Genomic DNA, 26,797 nt, shown 5'->3' on the forward strand with positions numbered 1-26,797 from the left:
TAATATACTAGCTAAGAGACCCGGCGTTGCCCGGGATTAAAATTTCCCGCTCCCTCCTCACTCCACTCCCACTGTCTCTTTCTCCGCTCCCCCAGTCTTTCTCCGCTTCCCCTCTCTCTCCGCCCCCCCCTGCGCAGCTCCGGTCTCCCGCCCCCCACTCCGTGCAACTTCGGTCATGCGCCCCCCCCCTCTGCGAAGCTCTGGTCCCCCCCTGCGCAGCTCTGCCCCCCACCCCTGCGCAGCACTGGTCCCCCCCCCCTGCGCAGCACACAGTGTCACATACACAGTGAGACATACACAGTGTCACACAGTATCACACACACACAGTATCACACACACACAGTGTTACACACACACAGTGTCACACACACACAGTGTCACACACACAAACAGTGACACACACACAGTGTGACACACACACACACACAGTGACACACACACACAGTGGACAGGAGGAGGGGGGGGGGTAGGGAGAGTGGAACGTCCGGCGATCCGAACAGGCGGCTCCCACCTCCTGCAGCCGTGACTGCGCACCACCACCCCCCCGCGACCATCTCCCTCCCCATGCGGGCAAGAAAGGGAGCGCCGTGGGGAAGGGACAAGAGGGAAGGGCATGTCCCGTGCGGTCACCACTGCCCTTCCCCCCCCCCGCTGGCATGTCCCGAAGCGTGCGACGGGTCACTCCTTGTTGTCGCGCTCACCTCGGTCCCCATCCTGCATGACCCCCTGACGGTGTGCTGTATAGGTCCCCCTGTACCCCGCCTCCCACACTTGCAGGACCCCCTGATGCTGTGCTGTGAGGAGGGGGAGCTGTCCTTGCATTGCCCTGGTGGATCAGGAGAAGTTGAAGAAACCATCTTAAAATGGCTCTGCATGTACTGAGTGGAACTTCAACTCCCAGAAGCCTTGTGGTTGGTCACATGGACCGTCCCAGCCATTGGGAGCGAGTGGCCATTTTGTGGAGCTAGATGTCCTCTGCGGGGCTGGAGACAGCATGGGCAGACGCCACAGAGCCTCTGAGCGAGTACAATGCTGGACTAGGCCAGACCTTGATCCCTAGGCCCCAGTTAGGCCCTGAGCCAAATACAGTGCTGTATTGTTGGGAAGGCCCCAGATAGATCTGTAGTAGCACTACTGCACTGGTGGACGGACGTCTACGCGGCAGACTGAGGCCTGGACCAGTGTTGCACATGGCTGCAGATAAGAGGCACCCTCTGACTGGAGGTTGCACTGCTGACCGCACTCTGGATAAGGTGTGAGGGGAGTTGTGTTGAATGCCCCGCTGCATGGGATCTGATCCAGCATCCTCCTTGTGAGGCCTGAGACCTGGAAGGTACCCATGTGCACCGACACATCACAGGGGGGTAGCGCTAACTCATACTTTGGTGGGACTACTTGTGTGGACACCCTTAGTACTTTGGGGGAACCACTCAGGGGGTTGTACTATTGCATCCATGTATTGGTGTATTGTACTGTTGTGTTCTACTGTTATGTCTGGTATTATTACTGGTTGTATTGGTTCCTATAAGGAGTCATCCCGCCAATGCTGGGATCCCTCATAGGTTGAGGCGCTGCACTAAGAGAGAGAGAGAGAGAGAGCTCACCCACGGCTCCCAAAAGCGGAGGCTCAGGCCACCAGTGAGTGTACAGGTATTAGCAACACGCGTAGTCGCCCTTAGGCATAGGGAAAGGGGTCTGTGTGTGTTATATTATTATATATATATATATAAAAAGAAAAAAAGAGGAGAGAGCGCACGCCCATAGCGTATAAAAGTTTTAATGAAGGGGGGAGGGGGAGAGAGGGGGGTAAAAAACGCACTTACAAAAAATGCATTAAAATCAAGCATATGTGATATACATAATCACCACCATCCGGTTTAGCTGAGACTCTTGGGGCACTCCTAAGCTCCGTTGGTAAGGGGCAACGTCACTGCAGGTTCCAGGACTGGTAGCACCATCCGGTCAAACTGCAGGCTTCAGGGGCCTCCGTTGGTAATGGAACACCGTCCCAGCAGATTCACAAAGCAGGTAAGCTATGAAATGTCCAAGAAAGAGGTCCCGTGTAATGCTGCCTCTAGCACTCGTGCCTGGATCAATACGCTCCAGCGCTTGGTGTGGACTCCAATGTCTCTGCGTCTGACGTCACGACGCTCCCTGACGCGTTTCGTCAGTCACGGCTAACTTTCTCAAAGGGATGTCATAAGAAGGGGAGGTCCGGTATTATATATACAACCTCAGAGTGGTAATTAAAGAAAATCTCCTCCCCTACTCAGCTGCATTCGTTTTTCGTGCTGCTACACACATATATATGCACACTTATATTTACATAAAATACAGGTAATTAACCCTAAAAGGATCGGAGGAGAAAGCAAAATTTAACTCTAAATACCAGTCTACATCGTATTGCATTTTGAATAAATGACACATAGTATACAAGACATATACATACACATACAAGCTCATTAATAAAAGAAATCATTCTATAAAAAAACCCATAAATGTATATTAGATTTATATTTCACATAGACTGGCATAACATAGTTACGTAGGGACACATCCAACCATGCCCCTCCCAGTATTGACAAGCAACAAGGGGGTCGAGGCCCATCCAGTGGTTCCTCGTATACACACACTAGTGGGAGATTTTCGGTCCTAGAGGTCGAATCTCCCGCAGGGGACACTGGTGTGAGCCTTGGCAACTCACATGTGCGGGAAACTGAATTGACATCAGCTGATACCAACACAGGAGCCAGGTCCAAGGAACCCCCCACTGTTCATAGATCGGCCCATTTTTTAGACGGGACCCCGAGACAGGAGGGGAGGTTGAAAGGGAGAGATCCAGACAAACATTATCCCCTATGGGACCGCGAGGCCCCAAACAGGCCTTCGGGCCAGGGAAAAAGAGGAGCAGAGGAGTTAGGGCAGGCAGAGCTGTCCAGAGGAAGAAGGAAAACAGAAGAGGATTAGTTACACCATCAGAGAGTAGCAATATTTTCAACCTCTCATCAACTGTATTGACTGATTGTGAAAGGTCCTTATTGGAAAGGGGCTTATCTTTTGCCCCCAATACAGGTCCGAATCTGTTTCAATTGTTTATTGATCTAAACAGTTTTGTCAGAAAAATGACATTGAATAGACATTTTAAGATTCAGGAGAATAATATCAAGAGTACTGATCCAACAACTGTCTTTAATACACAGGAAGAAATATGTATTGATGCACTCACTTCATTGCTGAGGGACTCGGATTCACCTTCAGGATCACAAGCATCTCTTGACAATTTTGAGCGGGCCACCAACCCGACCAGGTTTGTGGAGGGAGACTTAGATGAGGATTGCAATATTAGGCACTCACCATTCAAGCCCAAATCAGTCTTCTTCCCTTACCAATCCAAGGGCGGTTTCGTGGAGACGTTCTATAGTCTGGTTTTACGTGACTTTGAGTCCATGTGTGCTAAACCTATTAAATTTAAACCTAATTTAACTAAAGGTGAGCTGGGCGCATTGGGCGGGCTTAAGATCAACCATGATATAGTTATCAGACAGGCCGACAAGGGGGGGGGCATAGTCATTCAGGACTTATCTGCATATCTCACTGAGGCACGCAGACTCCTGGGTGACTCGGCCTCCTACACCTTGTTGGAATCCGATCCAGTAGACTCTTACCAGTTGTTGCTGAAGGAGCTCCTCACTTCTGCACTGGGTGAAGGTATTATTTCTAAAGCGGAATTTAAATTTTTATTTTGCTCACACCCACGCACTCCTATTTTTTATCACCTTCCTAAAGTGCACAAATCCTTGTCCAATCCCCCGGGTAGACCCATAGTATCGGGCGTGGAGTCGATGACATCGACCCTGTCCCAATATGTTGACTATTTTCTCCACCCCTATGTCACTGCACTGAGGTCCCATATTAGGGACACGCTCCATGTCATCGACTCCATTTCTGACATTAGGTGGAAATCCACCTATCTATGGGCAACATGTGATGTTTCATCATTATACACCTGCATTGAACATACCAAGGGGTTAGAGGCTATTAAATACTGGTTGGACAAGGATCCACTTTTTCCGGAAAAACACAGGTTATTTATTTTAGAAAGTATCCATTTCATTCTTACGCACAATTATTTTTTATTTGAAGATGATTTTCACTTGCAAATCTGTGGAACGGCCATGGGTACGAGATTCGCTCCTAGCTATGCCAACCTCTTTATGGGGCACTGGGAGGAGTCCCATGTGTGGCAGAACATCTTGCTTGGAGCGGGTCTCGTATACTATGGCCGTTTCATAGATGATATTATTATAATTTGGGATGGAGAGGAGTCGGAATTATTCGACATCCTGAGCTCTTTCAGCAACAACTCGTTTGGACTCAAATTCACTTTTGATATCAATAATTTGTCCACTGTCTTTCTGGATCTGGCCCTGAGCATAGACACAGACTTGAATATTATCACCACCACACATTTCAAGTCTGTGTCTGTGAATAGCTACGTCCATGCGTCCAGCAACCATCACAAACACTGGCTCAACAATATTTCCTTGGGGCAGTTCCACAGAATACGGAGGAACTGCACAAGGGATGTTGATTTTGAAAACCAGTCGGTCACACTTGGGAAGAAGTTTCTTTCTAAGGGATATGATCCTGTCGTGGTCTCAGATTCTCTCAGCAAGGTGAGTTCCATTGCTAGAACTACTTTGCTTGAGAAATCTAAAAATAAACTAGAAAAAGGAAAACGTTCAGGATATGACATCCCAGCAACACACACAGGGATGGAGAGATCGAATGCGAGGTTTATCACCACCTATAACCAGTCATCAAGATCCATTAATAGGATATTGAATGATCATTGGTCCATTCTCAAGTGTGATCCCCATTTAGGACCTATCCTGCCGGATAGAGCTACTGTTACATATAGGAAGGCTAGAAGTATAAAAAGTATATTAGCTCCCACTAGGCTCAAGTCTTCCTCAATTTGTGATACTGCTAAAAATAAGGGACCATTGGGAAACCATCCCTGTGGCCGCAGTCGATGCATTACATGCAGGCATCTTTTGAATAATACTCATGTCTGTTCCCAGAATAGGGGCATCACATATGTCATCAGTAGCTCCATCACTTGTCTTAGCACTTATGTTGTGTACCTTATACAATGTGGGTGCAGTCTAAAATATGTTGGACGCACCACGAGAACATTGGGTACGCGCTTCCTGGAACACAGGAGAAATGTCATTAAGGGTCTCACTAACCATAGTGTCTCTCGACACTTTAAACTATTTCATCAACAAAATCCCAAGACCTTGCAGATTATGGGAATAGAGACCATTTCTCCTTGTGTTCTAGGAGGCGACCGATTCAAGACACTCTGTAGGCGGGAAACCTTTTGGATTCACCAATTGGGCACCCTTAATCCTGGGGGACTGAATGAGTGTTTAGACGTTAGTACTCTAGTCTGATCATTCCTTGGATGTCTCTTCCTGTTCTCTTCCTCTGCTTCTCATTCCATCCTTTGTCTGCATCTCCTCCTGAGATTCACCCCCCTTCCTTGCCCCCCCCCCCCTCCCCTATCCCACACTTCCACCCGTCTGGACAATGGATATAATTATGAAATAATTTTCATTTGCACATTTAGGTGGTCCAATTAAAAATAGGATCATTATAGGGTTGAATAGATGATAATAGGTAATATATTTTTAATATTAATTTTCACATACACTTTTATAATTATCGTATAGCACCTATATTATATTTAATATTGATTTAAATAGGCACTCACTTTATTATGGCCATTTAGGGCCTGGATAGTAAATAATGGGGAACGATACTTATACATTTCTGTCCCTATTACCTTAAAAACTAAAAATTTTAAAAATTAAAAATTTCAAAAAATTAAAAATATATAATTAATTCTAACAAGCACTCACATAATAGTTCCCCGGGACCTGGCCTTGTTTGTGGCATACAGACTCCAGACTGATGGTTTTTAAAATGATTAGTATTCTCCTATCGGGATCATATGACTTATTGTCAATATTCAAGTCATTCACACACTCATTAGAGGAAAAAAAATTTGAACTTGATTATGTGTGATTGGGAATATATATATATTATTGCACTTTCTATTTTATGGCATGATATCTTGTGATCCTTTGTTTTACAGTAACCTTATGTAGTATTAGCCTATATGTGGGTCATCCCTCTCTATATATTAGGTGAAGTTAAGTATGAATTACTGATGCACCTTATGGAATATCATAATAGAATCCATACACACATTAATATATATTCATTTGAGAGGTTGTGATTTACATGTAGGCTGAATGTTTCCCTCTGGTTTTATCCCTTTAGGACTTTTGTCATGATGAATTTGGCATTGATGAACTATGTTATGCCAGTCTATGTGAAATATAAATCTAATATACATTTATGGGTTTTTTTATAGAATGATTTCTTTTATTAATGAGCTTGTATGTGTATGTATATGTCTTGTATACTATGTGTCATTTATTCAAAATGCAATACGATGTAGACTGGTATTTAGAGTTAAATTTTGCTTTCTCCTCCGATCCTTTTAGGGTTAATTACCTGTATTTTATGTAAATATAAGTGTGCATATATATGTGTGTAGCAGCACGAAAAACGAATGCAGCTGAGTAGGGGAGGAGATTTTCTTTAATTACCACTCTGAGGTTGTATATATAATACCGGACCTCCCCTTCTTATGACATCCCTTTGAGAAAGTTAGCCGTGACTGACGAAACGCGTCAGGGAGCGTCGTGACGTCAGACGCAGAGACATTGGAGTCCACACCAAGCGCTGGAGCGTATTGATCCAGGCACGAGTGCTAGAGGCAGCATTACACGGGACCTCTTTCTTGGACATTTCATAGCTTACCTGCTTTGTGAATCTGCTGGGACGGTGTTCCATTACCAACGGAGGCCCCTGAAGCCTGCAGTTTGACCGGATGGTGCTACCAGTCCTGGAACCTGCAGTGACGTTGCCCCTTACCAACGGAGCTTAGGAGTGCCCCAAGAGTCTCAGCTAAACCGGATGGTGGTGATTATGTATATCACATATGCTTGATTTTAATGCATTTTTTGTAAGTGCGTTTTTTACCCCCCTCTCTCCCCCTCCCCCCTTCATTAAAACTTTTAGACGCTATGGGCGTGCGCTCTCTCCTCTTTTTTTCTTTTTAGATACCCTGTGGACATGGTTGGTCCATACTGAGAGCTGCCGGAGACCCTACATACCAGCACCTATACTTTTCATTGGACTATTCGAGGACTGGTTTATCCTTTTTTGCTTTTTATATTATAATAATTTATTGTTCATGTTTTTGTGTGCCTGATATTATATAGGTCCACATTATTATTATATGTGTATATATGTTTTGCTTATGTAATTAAGACATTTACATCATATCGTTATAGCACATATATTCTATTGTATATGTTCCTTAGAGGCGCAGCTTATCGCCCTGTTGTTTGTTATATATATATATATATACACACAGACCCCTTTCCCTATGCCTAAGGGCGACTATGTATACACACATACACACACACTCACACGCCCCTTTCCCTATATATATATAGATATATAGATATATATATATATATCTATATATCTATATATATATCCCCAATAAAGAATATCACTTGTGAGCACATTCACATGTCTTACACAGGTCTTACACAGGTCTGCAACCCCGGCTTTCACCATTATCACCTACAGTAGCATACAGTGCTTCCACTGCAGTAAGGAATTCTGGGAAATAACATGCAACCATAGAATTCAAAGAGGGTGTACTTTCTTTTTCACACAACTGTATATATAGAGAGAGAGATTATTCTATTGTTTACAATATGTAAATTATTGTAGTAATCAAGTTTAAATTTTTCTAATAGATAATCCGCACTTACCTATAAACAGAAAAGGAAGCTATCGACCTGATCAGAGACGCCACTGCACCGACTTTTGCAGCTTCGACTGCACCGTTCGATCTATATTGGACAGTTTCTCCATAGTTCACAAAAGGTTGGTTATAAACAACAATCTTCCCTTTAGCTTCTTTGGATCTGTTGCGCAGTTCTATGAAAGACGATACAACAATGACTTCAGCTGTAATTCCTGGAAATAAAATGAAAAGTTTCCATTAGTAGTGCACATTTATTCTTTAGTCAAGAATAGTCAGTTATGATTGAATAATAAAAAAAAAAAACATGTATAGCCTTCTTCAGTAATACAATATTCAGAAGTTTAAGGAGGTTTACGTTCATCCATTCATTCAGTGATTGATGTGTCTGCAATGCATTACTTTTCAATGATTTAAAGGGTCAACCATCAGTCAACATCACTTTAAAAGATGGCTACTACAACCAATACATAAGATACTAAAGTTACCCATACGATTAGACTCTATAGTATATCACAGATAACTATACCCAAGCCACTGTGCTAGCACAATAAATCACTATATGATATACTATGGACTGCTTCACAAAAGCTCATGAGGTGTATTCTGTCAAATGTATTAAAGTATAAATACAATTGTTTGAAGGTATAGCATGGTTTTGTCACAGAGGTTAGCAGACTATATGGTTTGAAATTTTAAATAGTTTTATTTCATATAGTGCTCATCTAGCAATAGGACTCAAAGTGCTCCAGAATTACGGGAGAGCACGGTACACAAAGCTGTACATAGAATTTTACAGGCACGGCCCTGTCCTTGTGAGCTTACAATCTATGTTTTGATGCCTGAGGCACAGGGAGATAAAGTGACTTTCCCAAGGTCCCAAGCAGCTGACACCGGGATCTGAACTAAGCTCCCCTGCTTAAAAGTCAGTGTCATTGTTCTCAGACAGAGGGATATATATTAAGTCGCGCAAACTGGAGCATTGCTCCAAAATTGGAGCAAATACTGTAGTGTAATTTTTGATTCTGCATTAATTGTATTGTGCTCTATTTTTTTTAAACCGGATTTTCTCCACTTCGCCATGAGCATTTTTGGCAGTGGTTATAGGAGAAGTTAAGAGTCAGAGCAGTATTATAATGAGATGCATCGAAAGTTGCACCTATAACTGTTCCAGTTTTCCTCTCTCTTTCCAGCAAATAAATCCACCAGGCATTAGCCTCTACTCCAAAGAGATCTGTGTCAAATGAAAGAAACAACATTTAAAAGAATAATGCACATCACTGCTCCCAAATTGATGCAGATGCAAATATTTGCTTCAATCTTGAAACGTATCCCCATGTCTTTATTTACTGAGCCACTCCGGTTGCTTTAAGCATTAAGCATCTTTTATCCAAAGGCAGCTTTAGTTCTATCAGGTTCCAGAATAGTTGTTTAATTAAAATAAGAAATGAGGAGGCAGGAGAGGAAAAGAACCTGGTACAGTAAATACCAATATGGTGGTTAAATCATATCTACAGTAACTGTGATCTTTCACTTATCCAGACCCTGTCAAAAAACTTTTTCAGAGTCTGGATGTGAGTAACTCCAAGTTTAGCTTTGGCATACTGTAACTACCGTAATGTTAAATCCCTGAGTTAACTATAATGGAGCTCTGAGGATATAAGTTGTTAGAGGGAACATCTCATTTTCAGATCGTTAGCACGGAAAGCCATTATAATAATGCAAGGGCTCTTTAAGTTTCAAAACAGCACTTTAGACATCTCTGGAACACCCTTGCAGGGTCAGTAGATTGGTTTATAGAGATCTGTATTTTTCGCTCCTTTCCCCTGTGTGTAAGTGTACTTTTTTGAGGGCTAGTTCATGCGGGGTTTTTACCTAGACACCAGCACTAACCAGTGTTAACACACCTATCCATTGCTATTTTTTGGATTATAGGTATAAGTCTGTTGAGCAACACAATGCAGCAATATCATACATCTATTGCTTATGAGATCTGCTCATCATAGAGCTATAGACTTAGTGCTGGCCTCACACCATTGACTTCAGCTGTTTGTTTACATACATGCTCTCATGGTCCCTACATTGCCTAATTGATTACGCTGTGTATAGTATATACTACTATCACGGTTGCTGTTCGCTACCCTGGGTCACTATTTCCTTAGCCATATAGGCTAGCGTGACCACTCATTAGAAGCATACTGGTATTTATCTACCAGTCACATCATGCTGACTATTACATGCCTCTATAGGATATAAGCACACAGTGCTATCATTTAATATAATTTTATTGCACTCACCATATTATTCACAGTCTGGTCCCTAATATTTTAATGTACATCAATTAAATGGATATTTTAAACTTATTAATTATGCAATACATATAGGACCAGTACCACTGTCTCTCACTGCTTAATGTGTAAGGTTACTTCCCCACACACAGACATGCAATAGGGCCTTATCCGTTTGGCAGTGTTTATGCTCCATCGTTGTTCTCTTTCCGTTGTCCTGTATGATACCTGCCAGGTGCTCCAGTTCATCGTCCTGCCAGGTGCTCCAGTTCCTCGTGCTCCTCTAGAGTCTTACCCAAGACGATGATATCGTCCCAGTACACTAGGCACTCCTGTGGGTTCATATCTCCGATGGTCTTTCCCATCAAACGTTGGAATATGGCTGGAGCACCACAGATGCCTTGGGGCATGCGGGTGAATTGATAAAATCCATGGGGACACACAAATGCCTTCTTCTCTTGGTCTTCGGCACTCATAGGTACCTTGTAGTACCCAGATCTCAGGTCCAGGATGCTGAACCACTGGCTTCCTGACAGCACGTTGATAATCTCTTCAATCCGCGGCAGAGGGTACTGGTCAGGAACGGTGTGGTTGTTCAGGGTCTGATAGTCTACACATAAGCGTAGTGACCCATTTTTCTTTCGTACCAACACGATCGGGGACGTGTAGGGGCTACGGGATTCCGTCACAATACCCGCCATTTCCATTTCCTGGAGGACATCCCTCACATCCTCCACATCTCTGTGAGTGATGCGCCGGGAACTCTCCCGGAAGGGCGTGGTATCATTCAGTCTGATGGTGTGCTGGGTGTTTTTGCTACACCCCACATCCATTTCGCTGGTACTTCCCGGCGTTCCTCCAACTTGGCTGTTAGCCAATCCTTCCACTCGATGGACAGTGTTCATTCCCCGAAGTCGAATGCCAGCCTGGCTGGCTGATCTTGCACGGCGGTGGTGTTCACTTGGGCCATTGTCTCAACAGGTGTGACTGGGTATATTCGACACAGCCTTTGACCTTGATCGAAGGGTATGGTGTAAGGGGAGATATTCTTAACGAACAGCTTGATCCGCCTAGGGAGTTTGGACTTCCACTCCCGTACTTCTGGCACTAGCTTGTAGCCTCAGTTGGCGTCTTCTTTGGGCTTACTCTCTAGGGAGAAGTACTGGTCAGCCTCATCACGGCCCGGGTAACAGCACACTGCATCCATGCACTTCACTCTCCCTGGTTGAATCTCGGTTAACCCCGCGTGGTGGTTGAAGACATCCCCCATAGCCCTCTTGGGCCGATATTTTGCAACACTCTTCCTTCAGTACTGGGTGGATCCATAGTGAAGACAACGGTAATTTGCCGGCCTCTTACAGATACGCTCGAATCACCGTCCGCACCACATCAGTGTTGGCCACCAATATGATCGGTGAGCTTGCCTCTTCACTGCCTCGGTACAGGACCACTCTTCCAACACCTTCAGGGTATGTTCTCGCCAGGCCACATCCCTTTCTTCTTCCATAGGGGTGGGTGTTGTCCCGGAGAAAGCCTTGAGCTTTCTATAGTTCTGGGACCGAGAAGACATCGTTAAAGCCTCCACTAGTTGCAGTAGGGTCACTCCCAAGTTGGGGCCGCCAGTGGACAGTCAACAGTAGTAGGCCTGCCATTGGTGCGGAGCCTGCATAGCACTGATCTAATACTGGCTGGTGGTAGGTGGCGATGGTGGAGTGTCAGCTCGTGGGATATTTCTAGCATGACACTGGACATGAAGGTTACCCGGGGTATGGTTACGTCTGACCAAGTTGGGGTACTTGAGAGGCTTTGGTCATCCACACCATGAAGATATAGGAAGAGGGGGGAAACCTCAGCCTGATAGGGGATCTCCGAGGAGGGCCTTGGGGTGGGCGCGACCAGGGAAGTTGGTAGCCCAGGGTATATGAGTGGGCAACCCTCGGCAGGGCCTCTGATTGATTTAGGGCGTGTGGGGCATCTTCCATGCATATTTCTTGCTCGTGGCCAGTTTCTATACTCCAATGATAAGTGGGGTCATATTTTCGAGCTAGGAACTGGGCGTCGGGCCAGAGCAGGAGAGGTTCCTGCGTGGTCGCGGATGGTAATCATAGACATAATGGTGGGGATTCCTCCCACTGTGACCACGTGACGTGGGGGTTCATGAAGTTCCAAGGCCCAGTCGTGGACCTCTTGCTGGGAGGGTACAAACATGGTTTTTGAGTTTGGTTTCTCTAATTTAACTGCTGATTCGGGCACCCCAGGTCAGAATCTCATCAGCACCTCCAAATGTAGCACTACTTCCCCACCCTCTGGGAGATGAGACAGCTACTGAGTGTAATGTTGTGCGTTTTTTCTGTTGGCTCATGGGAGGCCTGAACCTCCGCTTCTGGAAGCCTGGGGTGTACCTGATTGGTTCCGGTGACAGTGCCTCCACCTGCGAAGGATCCGGGCAGTGCCAGATAACCCTTCACAGGACCCAATACAATAATACACACACAGTATATAGTAACAGGTTTACTGATCATGCAAATTATACTCAGAGCAAGTAATGCAACTACACCATACATATAGGTACACATATTCACAGTATGTCCACAATACTCAGATGCAGGGGGCACCAGTGTCCCAGTGTCCAACCCCAATTGTCTCTCCAACCCCAAGTGTGTGTGACAGCGCTGCCCACAGTAAGAATGTATAATTGGTGCACTTGTAGACTGTATGATACCTGCCAGGTGCTCTAGCACCTGGTACCACCAACTGAGGAAATGGATCCGTCCGGTCCACGCCGTCGCCTTCTATGATGTTTTCCGCCTCTATTTGGGGTGGACTTCAGCTGGAGTGTCCCACCTTAATAGTCTCTGCCTTGCGGTGGTGGTCTGAGCCCAAACCACAGGCAGCAAGTCTATGCACTGCGTTCTGCTGTGTCCCTGATAATATTCAACTACAGGGCAGTGTCCCTATCTCTGGCTTAGCTTAGGGGCCACTGACACCCTGAGCACACCCTCACCCTTCCGTGTCCCAGCTCCGACTGACGTGGCCTCTAGTGGACCAAATGTATCAGCCTTAGTGCAGGAGATCTCCGCAGCCCTATTTGCTGATCTGCGGCACCTGATCTAGCAGCCCTGGGAGCTTCTGGGGATCGTAGTCCCTCGCAGAGCATATTGCGAAGATGGCCACCACTGTGAAGTCTTTCTGCGCATGCGCGCCTATTTCTGTAATGGCCACCGCACTACTGGACACTATGTGCATGCGCAAAACGTAATGCCCATACACGGCTTCCAACAAGATGGCGGCGCCCTGCGAAGGGAGCCACCGCGGACCTCCGGCGCCCTGCTCACCATCCTGACTGCGCGCATAGCTCCTGCACATCTCCCCGAATTCTCCCTAGCCACCGCTGCCGGTCGCAGCGGGAGGTAAGGGGACAAAGGGGGACCCAGGCTATATAGGTAATTCAGACTCCTTACTTATTTTCTGTAACTTTCTCTTGTAACTCTTAGAAAGTGCAGATTAAATCAATATTTAATTGGTTTAGCCTGTTTTCAGACTATATGCAGTTATGTTATGAGATCATCGTTAACCATCCAGCATACTAGTAATGATGCATCACGGCAAATTTGGCGCAAAATGTACTTAAATTGTACTATTTTCATCTCGCGTCTATTTTCATCAAGGTCTTTTCTCCAAATTTTGGGCCAGGTTTGCCAGCTTGCAATTCGGGGAGTGTTAATTGGGGTAGTTAGAGAGGATTTACATGACACAGATTATTTAGATGCATCAAACTCTGCATGTGTGTGTTTATTATTTTGTATTTCCGTAAAAAAAAAAATCATCTGCATTCCTTCTACAGTGTACATTTAATTGTGGGAAACAATCCAAATTGTATGAACCATTCTGAGATTTTATATAGTCAAATTGTTTTTGGCTAATTTTATACATGTCTACAAGTCTTATATGTCTCGAATGTCTTGAAAATATGCATCACTCTAGTTCAGTGTATGTTTAACTTGCAGATGTGCAAGAGGACCTCTGGTGTATGTATAATGTCTAGCCTGCAAGAACAGAAGTCTTTGTTTGGAAGATTGTATTTATCCTTTAGCTCCTGGAATGACATGATTTGGTCATTATGTAGATGTAGTAAATCTTTAATCATTATAATATGGCTGGCAGTAAACCCTGGTACTGTACTATCAGGTTGCCAGTAGTTGGTATGGGGTTTTCCCCCTTCCTAATGGTACTGCACTTGAGTGACTGCAGGGGGTGGTACATCCTGTTGTAGCTGGGACAACGGGGTGCCCGCCTTCTGGCTGTACTTAAGGGCAGGACCGCCCTAAAGTTAGAGTTGTTCCTTCCCTATGAGGAAGGCAGGTCACACAACTGGGATTGTATTGGGCAGATCCTGCCTTGTTCCTGTTACTACAGAGTATAGTAATAAACCCGTTCCTGTTTGCAATATACCTCCTGCCTGGTGCGTGACCTTATTGGGGGGGAGAGGTAATAAGTTCTACCGTGGAAGATCACCTTCAGTTCCTGGAGTCCACGGCAGATGGAGGCGCTGCACAGCTAAGGAAATATGTGGGGTATGAACCCCAGAAGCCTGTTTCTGTGTCTCCACTACCATCGGTGACTCAGCCCTCCTGTTGCCAGCAGGTATATGCACCACACACCTTGTAATGGCCCTGTAACAGGGGAGTAATCCCTGTTCAAGTAATGTGCCTTTAATCTAGCAGTGTGGTGGTTAACTGCTGGTAGTCAATTAATAAACACCACCTGCCTGATTGCTTACAAAAGCCTGTCTGTTGAGACAGGAAGGGACTCCTTAGCTCTGACTGAGAGCTAAACTTTGGAGACAGAGCAGTGTTCTTGAGTCTCCCAGGAGAGACTGACCAAGAGAACACACATCTCTGGAGCTGACCGGTCTTGAGCTCTGCCCAGCATAGCTGATTGCAAGACACCAAATAAGACTTCTAAACCTGGATGCTGATTTTCTGTGCACGCATGGGTGCGGTTCCAGGAGAGCAGCGAAGCTTACTCTACAGCAGTTAACAGATAAGTTAAAAAGTGATTTCTGAACTGTGTAAAAGGTTTTTCAAAACCAATTGCTGAATGTTGAGTCACCCTGCCGGGAATGAAAGAAATAGTCCACTGCAAAGAATGTTTTTTTTTCTGCAAGTAATAAAGTCTGCCTATATATATCTTGGGAGCAAAAACAGACACCCAAAGTGTGAAGTGTGAATGCCATAATACCCAAAGATGAGACTGAAAATTACTGAACTCAGGCAGAAAACCAAATTATGTTGCTGAAGTGGAGAAATTGCACCTAGCAAGTAAATGGTGTAAAGCAAACAGAAGTTTTTTTCCTAGCAACTACACATTCAGCATACCTAATGAGAGATTAAACCTAGCAAGTAAATGGTGTAAAGCAAATAGACTTTTTTACCTAGCAACTGCACATCTTGTATACCTGATGAGAGAAAATGCATGCACAGCACTGCTGATATTATAAAACTTATCCAAGAAGGAAAAATTCTACAGAGATGCCTGTGAGAGCTACGACCTCTACAAGCAAAATATGCACACCTGTAGGACTACCACAATTGGGGGTTCTAGCAAATACAGTGGCAACAGCTGCAATAGCGCGTCCTGAGGTCAGGAAGAAAATTACACCTGATAGCCTAAAAATGGAGGACAAGATGCAGCGTTCCTGTAATGAACCCTACCCCATGGAAGAGTGGCCCTTCCAGTCCAATAAAGAGGAAGACATCTCTTATGGGGAACCCGAGCCGAGTCACACCCACAAAACACCCCAAGAATGGTGGGGGTGCCTGAACTCGGCACCAACAGAAAAGACCGCTCCCTTTGATGTCGAATATGATCAGCAGGAGACAGAGCGGGAGCAGCAGATCACCCAATATTTCTGTCAGCTAAAACAACTGCAAGAAAAGCCTGGCGTATATAATGAAGCTGCTAAAATTTCAAATGAAGATGGAGACCCAATATCCCTGAAGGGACGGTGTCATCCAAATCAAAAAGGCGGAAAAAGAAAAAGAAAGGCAGTGCTTCACTTACCCTGGAAGGAACAGACACGTCCGCAGATCCTGTGGAGGAAAAGGGGGACCGAGTTGCCCTGCAGCCTAGAGAAAATGGAGAATTTGACCCGTGGGTTACTGAATATCTAGAGGGCCCAAGGCAGAAGTCGTGTACCCCAAAGAAGTGTCTGTCCAGTGCCAACAGTGAGGAACCCTCAACCAACCATCCCAGGGAAGTGGAGCCAGAACCAGTGAGTGACGATCCCTTGACCAACCCTGAAGATGCCCTGAAAAATGCAAGGCATAACTGTGATATGCTCCATGAACAATTGAAACAAAAGGAAGATGGTTACACAGAGCTACAGAAAAATAACATGAGGCTACAAAAAGATGTGCTCACAATTTACTCTTTAGCCAGGACAGAATTGGATGATCTCAAGACTGAGCTAGATACTGCAAAGGCTACTATTTCCGCCATGGATGAAAAGCAGAGCCAATCTGATAAAATGGTGGCTACGCTAAAGCAGAAGTATGAGGAGGCACTGAAGCAGATGACAGTCTTCCAGCAAGAGGTTCACACTCTTCGTATAGAGCTGAGTGCCTCACAACAGGAGGTCAACAGTGTCCGGATAGAAGTGGACGTATCTCAGAAAGAGGTTCAGACACTCCGCAGAGCACTTGATGCCTCACATCATGAGACCAACAGCTGCCGCACAGACCTGGAAGTTTCCAGAAAGGAACTACACAGTCTCACTGAGGAGCTGGACATTGCTAAAGAAACTATTGGTAATCTTGATACAGATCTCAAAGTCTCTCAGAAGAAGCTTCAGACCCTCAACCTAGAGAAGGAAGTCTCACGCCAGGAGATTGTCATTCTCAAAGCAGATGTGCGTAAATGGAAGGAGGACTGCAAAGCAGCCCTGAAGAATACAGAGACTGAAAAAGGAGAAAATTCAAGATTAAAAAGAGAAAACTTAAAACTGAAAGAAGAAAATTTTCAGTTGACAGAAGAAGTCAAGGAAAACTTTGAAGCAGAGCACCGACTGCAGAACCAACTGCAAGGTCTGCACACGCACCTCGAGAAGGCAGAGGAGAAGCAGCGAACTCTGCAGGATGACAATCTGCAGGCTGTTAAAGAAATTCAAGTGCTGCAGGAACGTCTGATGACCCAGTATGTCCCCGCAAAGCAGCATGAGAAACTAAAGGCTACCCTGAGCATCACCAAAGCAACGCTAAAATCCAAGCTTAGAACCCAGGTGACGTGGCACAAAAGGGAGCACAAGAAGGTCCAGAAACTGAAACAAGTAACTGTGGCCCAAGCAAAGAAGTTCATAGTGCTTCACAATGCAATAAAAATGTGGAGGCAAGCTCAGAGAAAGCAAAGCATGCAGATAAATTCCCTGAGAAGAGACTTTCAAGACGCACTCAAAAAACAGGGATCTCTCGCGGATGAGATTACAGTCCTACAAGGACAAGTATTGACCCTGACTAAGCGTCAGTATCCCACAGCCTCAAAAACCCATGAAGCAAGTGTACAGTGAGAGCTGGGAATACCGCTCATCTGAAAGACAAGGTTGCAAAATTTGAACCACCTAAAAAAGCACTAGCAAAACCTTCAGCCACCCATCAGGCAACAAAAGAAGGTACACGTGCTGAATTAAAACCAGAAGAATCCTTAGCTGATGAAGCTGAAAAGATGGGACATTCTCTGGAAGTGGGTGTGGAATTGCAACTTAATCTCAAAGAGGCTGAACTAGCAACCCCATTGAGTGGGAAAAGGGCAGAGAGACAGCTTCAAGAGCGGAAAACTCAAAGGGCTGTTTTTAAACGCTCTGCAACTGCTGCCATACAGTATGCCTACAATAAGACGAGCACCCAACGCGAGGGAAATCTCATGACCGCGCACGTAGAAAAAAGACTATACTTGGAGAAAGTCCTCCTCGAGCGACTGAGGGATGCTGATCTCAAACACCTTCAGGAGGAGACACGGATAAACTGGAGAAAGGGCTCCAATCCCAACAGGACTGAGGGTTCTCTTCCTCCATCCACTCTCATTCAAGTCACTGAGATATCTAGAATGAGAGTGGAAGGATGGGCTTTGGCCATGGCAAGCCCGAGCTTCCCACAAACAGGGGAGGTATGTAACAGGGGATTAATCCCTGTTCAAGTAATGTGCCTTTAATCTAGCAGTGTGGTGGTTAACTGCTGGTAGTCAATTAATAAACACCACCTGCCTGATTGCTTACAAAAGCTGTCTTTTGAGACAGGAAGGGACTCCTTAGCTCTGACTGAGAGCTGAACTTTGGAGACAGAGCAGTGTTCTTGAGTCTCCCAGGAGAGACTGACCAAGAGAACACACATCTCTGGAGCTGACCGGTCTTGAGCTCTGCCCAGCATAGCTGATTGCAAGACACTAAATAAGACTTCTAAACCTGGATGCTGATTTTCTGTGCACGCATGGGTGCAGTTCCAGGAGAGCAGAGAAGCTTACTCTACAGCAGCTAACAGATAAGACTTTCATTATTAAGAGACTGCTTATATCTGCTTATTTCATGCTATGTGTTTGGGGCTGGGAGAAATGCTTAATTAACGGAGATGTGAATTAATTGCATAGGATTTCACTAGAAATACTCCCAAGTGAATAGAAGCTTCCCCCCCCCCCCCTATGTGTTTGGATTATTTCCTGATGAAAAGGAAAAGGCACTATAAAGCCTTATTATAATTTCACCTTATAAAAGCCTCCAATTGTGTACCTCTGTGAACGTCCGTCTACAGGCCCCTATCTGCAATCGGGTGGGGGAAAGCACCGTTACATATACAAATTGAGAATTTGCTGAGCAATTATCAAAGTCAGCATTATCTAGAAAGGGTAGATGATAGAGTGAGTAGTATTTTTCCGAGTCTAACATGCCTCATATATTGCAATGTTTTGCGTAGATTGGAGCACGTGTTACATATTTTAGATTTATTTTGCCTGGCAGGTGTTTGCCACTGTTAGAATCAGTAAATGTGTTGGTATCAAGGATCCAATCCCTGGTAAATCTAAGTAGACTGGATATGTTATATAGTTTAATATTTGGAAAGGTAATGCCTGCATTTCCTGTGGGCTTTTGCATCTTTAGTACACGAGCTTGTGATTTACATGCTTTCCAAATACATTTTTGATATTTATTATTTAGAAGTTTTAGATCTTTATTTTAACATGTAGATGGAGCATTTGAACCTTATAATAGTGGGAAGAGATACTCTTTATCAGATTGCATTGATTTAAGAATGACAACGGACATTTTGGCCACGTTGTAATGTTTATTGAACTATTTGTGGATGGTTGGAGTACAGTTTAGCGAGTATATCAGGCCTAGTTGCTTAGGGTCCTAATCCCTGATACTTAATCATTCCATTCCTACTGTATCATTCCATTTGAAAGGTACTTTCTCTTTCCAGTGGGTGATATTTGTATATGTTAAACAGAAACATGTTGAAAACTTAGAAGCTATTTTAAATCCAGAGATTTCACTAAATGTTCTTTATAATTTCTAGTACAGCGGTTTGTGGGTTGCTGATAAATATGAACATGTCATACTGTATGTGAACACAGAGATTTTTTATTTCAGTAGAGCCCACAGAAATTTCCTTTAAATTACTCCATTGCTTTCAAATATCTTTGAGTGAGTCTAAAAACAGATAAATTAAAGATATGTCAGAGGGGGCATCCTCTTGTGCCCATATCTAGTGTAAAAAAAGTTGTACATTAGATTATTTGTGGTAATAAATACTTTGGGTATGGTATAGTTTCAGTAAAGTTTTTTTCCAACGTTTAATATTTTTAGAACACATAGTAAATGGGGCCCTGCCATTTTATGAAAGGCTTTTTTTTACATCCAGATTGACTATATTTGAGCTTTCCTTGTTATTTCATGAGGTGATGATTGCCGCGACTGGCTATACTAATGTTTGGGACAGAATGTCTCTTTCTGTTAGTCCTGGTTGTTCTGTACAGATTATCTAGGGCATTATATATTTTTCAATTTATTTGCCATTATTATTGCTATCATTTTAAAATCGTTATTTAAGAGAGATGTGTCTATTCGAGAAGGATCAGGGTCTCTAGCTTTGGGAGTACAATAATTCTTCCTCGGTTAAAATCTTTGGAAAGAATATAGTTGTAAGTATATGGTTGAATAATGATTTATGAATTCGAGTAATATCCTCCGGTAACATTTTATATTATTCTGTGATTAGTCCATCTGAACTAGATACCTTATAATTTTTCAGACCTTTGATTACTGTCCCTATTCCTTCACTGGTGATTGCTTTATTTACAGAGATTCTGTCCTCTTTTGATATTACGGGAAGATTTGCTTTTTCCCATAAAAGCATTACCTTTAGAATCATTGGTTTTATCAGCCTTGTATAGGTCTTCAAATGAAAGGGTAAATCTACTCTTACCGTAATCTTAAATATTTTTAGTGCGTACTACAAATGCAACACTTTAATACAAATATTTATGGAGATCGCACCATTAATTGTTTAAATGCCTTTAGGCCATCCACTGTACATCACACTGGTCGGTATGCTGGCAACTTCCAGTAGATGTCGCTGTAAAGGGTTAAAACTTGCCACATATTCAAAATATTGCTTTTATTGCAGGAAATAACAGCCTTTCCCTATACCCAACCTGCTATTGTGTATGTTACTTTAGTGCAGAAATTCCCTTGTTCCTATGATTATTGTTTGATTATAGTTAAGTAGGGTTATTTTACTGTATCATTCCCTGTAAATGAAAATTGTCTGTATGCTTGTATTGTAAAAGCCCTACAGATACTACTGAGCACCATAATGAGGCAAGTTAAATTTAAAAAAAAATGTTGTTTGTATTGCATGATCAGAATCAAATATCATTAATTAGTTTTGCATTTGTATGAAATTAACATTTGTTTGCATTGTATGACATGTTCGCTATTTATGTTGCTAGAAGACAATCACAGAAGCACATAACTAAATGTAAATAGAATGTCGCATTCGACACTCTTCAATCATAAAACCAGGTAGTATTTATTTCAAGGCATTTAAAACAGAAGACCTGCGTGTCACTGCTCGTTGCACAATAATGTATGCATGCGTGTCCGCACAAATTAAAGATTTTCTTTTACAGCTACTTATCACTAGTATATATCGAAACACAACCTCAAAACCAATCCCCCCTCTCTCATCCAGTTTCTAAATTAAATGAACATCTGCATTATTTACATTAAAACACTATGACCTGTGTTACATAGCTTGGAAACATTAACTTTACTTGCTATTGTGTTTGTGTGGGAGAGGGATACAGCTCCAGCATGTGTGAACAATTAATCAGTGTTAATTAGAGAGCTCATAGCGTTAACCACACAGCAGATTACCATCTAAAAATGCTGACTCGGGGGTATTGGTACAAACAACAGAAACAAACAAGACTGCTAAGCAGCATTAACATTAACATTCTAAAGAGCCTCACACCTTCCAATTAAACACACCTCACCCCTGCCCTTTTTGTTCCCAACACAAAAAAATCCCAGACAAGATTACAATAGTTGAATAAGAAATATTCATCAAGTGAGGTAAGAAAGTATTGTACAATTACTTTAACTATATGGAAAATATCCTTCAAGAGTATCTGTATCCGAGCCTGGAAACATTATAGACATACATTATAGGATTAATAACGATTATCACGTGAAATTTATCCCCTTACATCCCCGTATTTAGTTACATACTAATTACAACATTGTTAAAGTCAAGTTGCATGGGCCCAGGTCACGTTGCACTCATAACACTTGCACTATGCACTTTCATTACAAGGTATATAAGGTGTGCACATGCACAAAAAAAAAGTTACAGTGGTGTGGAGTCGAGGAAGAAAGGCATTTGTGGATGCATGGAAACTGCAACAATCTTATGGGAAGTCCAATCATCATGCAGAGAAGTCCAGGTGAAGGGATGTCAACTCCAACAGGGGTGATATGCCGCCAAACATACTTGTTATACATGCGCCATCTACAAAGACGAGACTAGGGCCATGTGTGATGCGGAATTCAAGCTATCACCTGTGTTTGTGTGAACACTGATTATTGAACTATTCTGAGCCTCTTCTGCACCTTTTTTCTATTTCCACAAAAAAAAAACAGGTTTTAATTGCAAACAAAGCAGTGTAGTCACTTATTGAGTTTGGTCGGATTGAAGCATTAAGAACTTGTTTTAAGTATCCGTTTCCTCTGTTTTTTACACAGGGTGATGATGGCCATGTCAGATCTTTATTCATATGGTTATTGTCAAAGAACTCTGGTGGAAATTTCCTGACCCAGTGGACAATGAAATGGAAGCGGGTATTCTAAAGTCATCATATTGGAAAGGTTTGGGATTTGTGGGTAACGAGCCTGGGGAAACAGTTGGATTGTTTAGTCTTTTACCAAGTTTTGTGTTGAATCATTTACATTACTGTTGGTTTACTCCTAGGTGGTAAATGTTCTAGTGTAGTCTCAGACTTTCCTATGCACGGACACAGAGTATAACGGTTATACAGATGCAGCCGCCGTTATTCGAACACCACGCGTTGCATACTTCGGAATACCCATATCATGGTGTGTGATTTCTTCCAACCGTACTGCCTTAAGACGCGAGTGCAGGCGAGTGCATTAAATGGCATTTTAGTGTTCTGTTTTTTAAACACCTGAAATTTACACAGTAACACAGTAGCACAGTACCGTACACATTACAATTAATTCATTTCATTGCACACAAAGAAACAGAATCCATGAAATTCAAACAAAGCAACTGCGATAAACACGTGTGCCCTGGGTGATTGGCCGCGTTAATGCTGCGTGGAATACAGCAGAGCACACGAAAACGGCTCAATGATTTGTTCGAATAACGGCCGCTGCATCTGTACTTCATGTTAGTGACTAGTGCGGTCTTGTTATACTCCATGGCAGTGTACAGTGCAGTCCCGTTATACTCTATGTATAGGGCAGCGAGGTTATACTCAGTGTCAGTATACACAGACATGGAGTATAACCTGACTGCACTATTCACTGACACACAGTATAACCAGACTCTATTGGTTCAATGCCAGTTCACCTCTGCGGCGCGTGGAGCTAAAAAAAATATTGGCAGCCCACCATTACTTCCCCACCACCACCCAAAATGCCCCATCTCAGCCAAAGTCCTGGTTACACTCCTGCTGATGTGTAAAAAAATATATTATTAAACCATTTTTTATTTTTATTTTTTAATACGTTTTTTTATAAATCAGCCTTACGGTAAAAGTTTTACTTATTTACTTCCTGTGAAACATGAATCTGTTTTATTTACAATATATATCAAGCTCTTTTTATTTCTAATATCTGGTGAATGATGGCCTTATATTTACTGTGCAATCAAAGAAAAGACAACAAATTGACAATGTATCTGTCGATTCTAAGGCTTACATGCTTATTACAAAAAGACACCTGATGAAAACTATATTTGAAAATACTATATTTTTTCAGATTTTTAAAAGTCTACATTTAACATATTCAACACATCACTGGTATTCATGTTCTTTGGTCCAAGGAGGTACTACCCCTTTAAAGGAAACAAACCTGACCATACTGAACGAGCATTTCAACTTGGTCTGACTATGCAAACACTAAACATAATATTTTCATAGTATTTTCAAAAGGCACAAACTAGCCTAGCTTTCAATTGCTCTACGCAGGCCCTACTCTTTTCAAGGCCAGAGAGACCTGCTTTTATGTTTACCCTTCTCTCTGTATATACTGTATCTCAACATGCGGTATAGCTACTAATATGGCTCTCTCTCTTTATATATATATATGCAAATATAGCTGTATGCTCATCTGCATGTCTTAGGCAGGTCTGCAACCCCGCCTTTCCCCATTATCACCCAGCATACAGCACTTCCACTGCAGCAAGGGATTCTGGGAAATGACATGCAAATGAGCACACAGTGTCACTTTTTGCCTCAATAACCATTTTTAACATGGTTCCATATAGGCTTAAGCTTGCTGCATGGTCACAGCTTTGAGCACAGCCAGGGTTAAAGTGCATACCCAGAAAATCACCCACAGACAGCTGTTTCAACCTTGATGGGTCTCATCAGTGTGGGGTTGACTTTACTGGGAAAGCAAGAGAGGCTATGGGATAGGCCAAACCATAATACTGAGTTAAGTTATGGTGAGTAAAAAAAGTGACAAAAACCCTCCACAGGAAAGCAAATATGCAAATATAGCTGTATGCTCATCTGCATGTCTTAGGCAGGTCTGCAACCCCGCCTTTCCCCATTATCACCCAGCATACAGTATTATGGTTTGGCCTATCCCATAGCCTCTCTTGCTTTCCCAGTAAAGTCAACCCCACACTGATGAGACCCATCAAGGTTGAAACAGCTGTCTGTGGGTGATTTTCTGGGTATGCACCTTAACCCTGGCTGTGCTCAAAGCTGTGACCATGCAGCAAGCTTAAGCCTATAGGGAACCATGTTAAAAATGGTTATTGAGGCAAAAAGTGACACTGTGTGCTCATTTGCATGTCATTTCCCAGAATCCCTTGCTGCAGTGGAAGTGCTGTATGCTGGGTGATAATGGGGAAAGGCGGGGTTGCAGACCTGCCTAAGACATGCAGATGAGCATACAGCTATATTTGCATATTTGCTTTCCTGTGGAGGGTTTTTGTCACTTTTTTTACTCACCATAACTTAACTCAGTATATATATATATATAGTCAGATTTATCTGTCCCACACAGAGCTTTCTGACTTGCGCGCCGGAAACTGAGCCCATCTTGCTTCCGGTGTGCGCCGACGTCAGAGAGGCCCGGCACACGTCAGCGGCTCGGAGTGGGATAGCCAGTAGGGGAGACCCGCAGCTAGGGGAGAGCAGGGCCCTACGGCAATAAGAGGACAGGCAGGCGGGCTCCCCCCGCTGGCGGCCCTGCACACAGATACTCACACATATATATCTTACTAAAGTTTTATCAAGTATTGTGGTAATCTATTAATTACATGCTCCTGTTCTATTTTGTTCTGGTAGAATTGTCACTCAAGCAATACCAATTCTGTATCCAGAGCAAGTTACACTAGCAGAAGCACTAGATTATATATGTAGCCCCCTTTCCCCGTGTCTAAGGGAAACTACCTGTGCTGCGTTACCTGAGTGGCTTACAGGAAGCCTGATCCTCTGCTGGTGGGAGCCTGGGGTGATCACGTTCGTTGTAAACAGTGCCTCCACCTGCGAGCGATCCTAACACAGTAGTATAACCCCGAACAGGAACCCAATAGTCAGTAACCACACACCAGATATATAACAACATATTTACTGACATATAAACCTTCAATCGCAATAATAACATGGCCACACTAGGCCGTACCCACACTGTATTACCCAAACCTTGTCCACACCCCGGTGAGGTTCCCCCAAAGTTATGGGGTGCCCTGGGCACCTAACCACCCGATGTCCACAGAACCACACCCACACCAAAGTGTGTGGCGTAGCACTACCCATTGTGTGTGTGGCCATTGGTGCACTTGTAGGTACCTTCCTGGTCTGTGTCCAGACCAGGGTAGATGGAAGATGGTGGGTCCGCAGGCCGCAACGTGAGCCCACGACGCGGTCTACCGGATCCTCTCCTGTCCGCAGGCGTCCACCTCTGAGGGGGCTCCAGCTGGTGTGTGTCCCTATGAATGTCTCTTTAAGGGGTCCGCGGTTGGGTCACAGACCACAGGCCGTGCGCACCACATGGCATCCTCCACCCGTGCACTACCACTGTAAGCTACTGGGGAAGTGTCCCTATCTATGGGCCTTCCCTGCAGCAGCCACAAACTACACTTGGTCGGGGCCTAGCTGGGGCCTACGGGGCAACTGGCCTAGTCCAGGAAAGCTGCTGTAGAGGATAAGAACCCCAATTTAATAGCACTCTATCACTAACTGGGTGATTAATGAAAGAATTAAAATATTAATTTTTATTAGGAGCAAACGATAAAATACAGGGTGTTAAACTAACCAATTAAATAACGCATCATTGATCCAATAGGAGTAATTAAAATCCCGGATTACAATAATAGCTTAGTACAGTGTGTAAACTTTATCCACTGTGCTTGGTGATGTCTATATAGGAATTATACACCATGCTTAAGGAGGGGAAAAGAATGACTAAAAGGCATGATTGAATTGCCTGCAGTCGATAAGAGTAGCTGGTTAGTGCACTTAGACCTAGAAATGGGTAACCATATATATGCAATACACTATGCCAGCGGCACCCGGGCAACTGCTGCAGTCGTGCCCTACCCCACGGGCCAGGAGGTAAGGGGATCTGGCTACATCCTCCCCCTGGAGAAGAAACCAGCATCCCCGCTTGGGAACAACGCATACCACATAAAAGTTATATAATGAAAATGCATAACAAATATACAACTTAACGCAGTGCAAATAACTTTAAACAATATTGAAAACTTCTGTGAGCACGGTTATTATGGAGGCAAACCTGCTCCGAGAAAGCTGCTGAGACTGATAGTGAGGTGCCCCTAATGAATCA

At 43.7% G+C, this 26,797-nt stretch overlaps 1 protein-coding gene across 2 annotated transcripts in view; it reads right to left on the bottom strand.

The window, feature by feature from the left end:
• Positions 1–26,797, bottom strand: part of CPQ (carboxypeptidase Q) — a 219,985-nt gene that overhangs the window by 40,853 nt on the left and 152,335 nt on the right. For both annotated transcript variants that reach the window (XM_075582671.1, XM_075582672.1), the window contains exon 3: positions 7,926–8,133. In XM_075582671.1, coding sequence (XP_075438786.1) covers positions 7,926–8,133 — 208 coding nt within the window. The remainder of the gene's footprint in view (positions 1–7,925; positions 8,134–26,797) is intronic.

This window comes from Ascaphus truei, chromosome 2 (genome assembly GCF_040206685.1).
Source record: "Ascaphus truei isolate aAscTru1 chromosome 2, aAscTru1.hap1, whole genome shotgun sequence".
NCBI classification, from domain to species: Eukaryota; Metazoa; Chordata; class Amphibia; order Anura; family Ascaphidae; genus Ascaphus; species Ascaphus truei.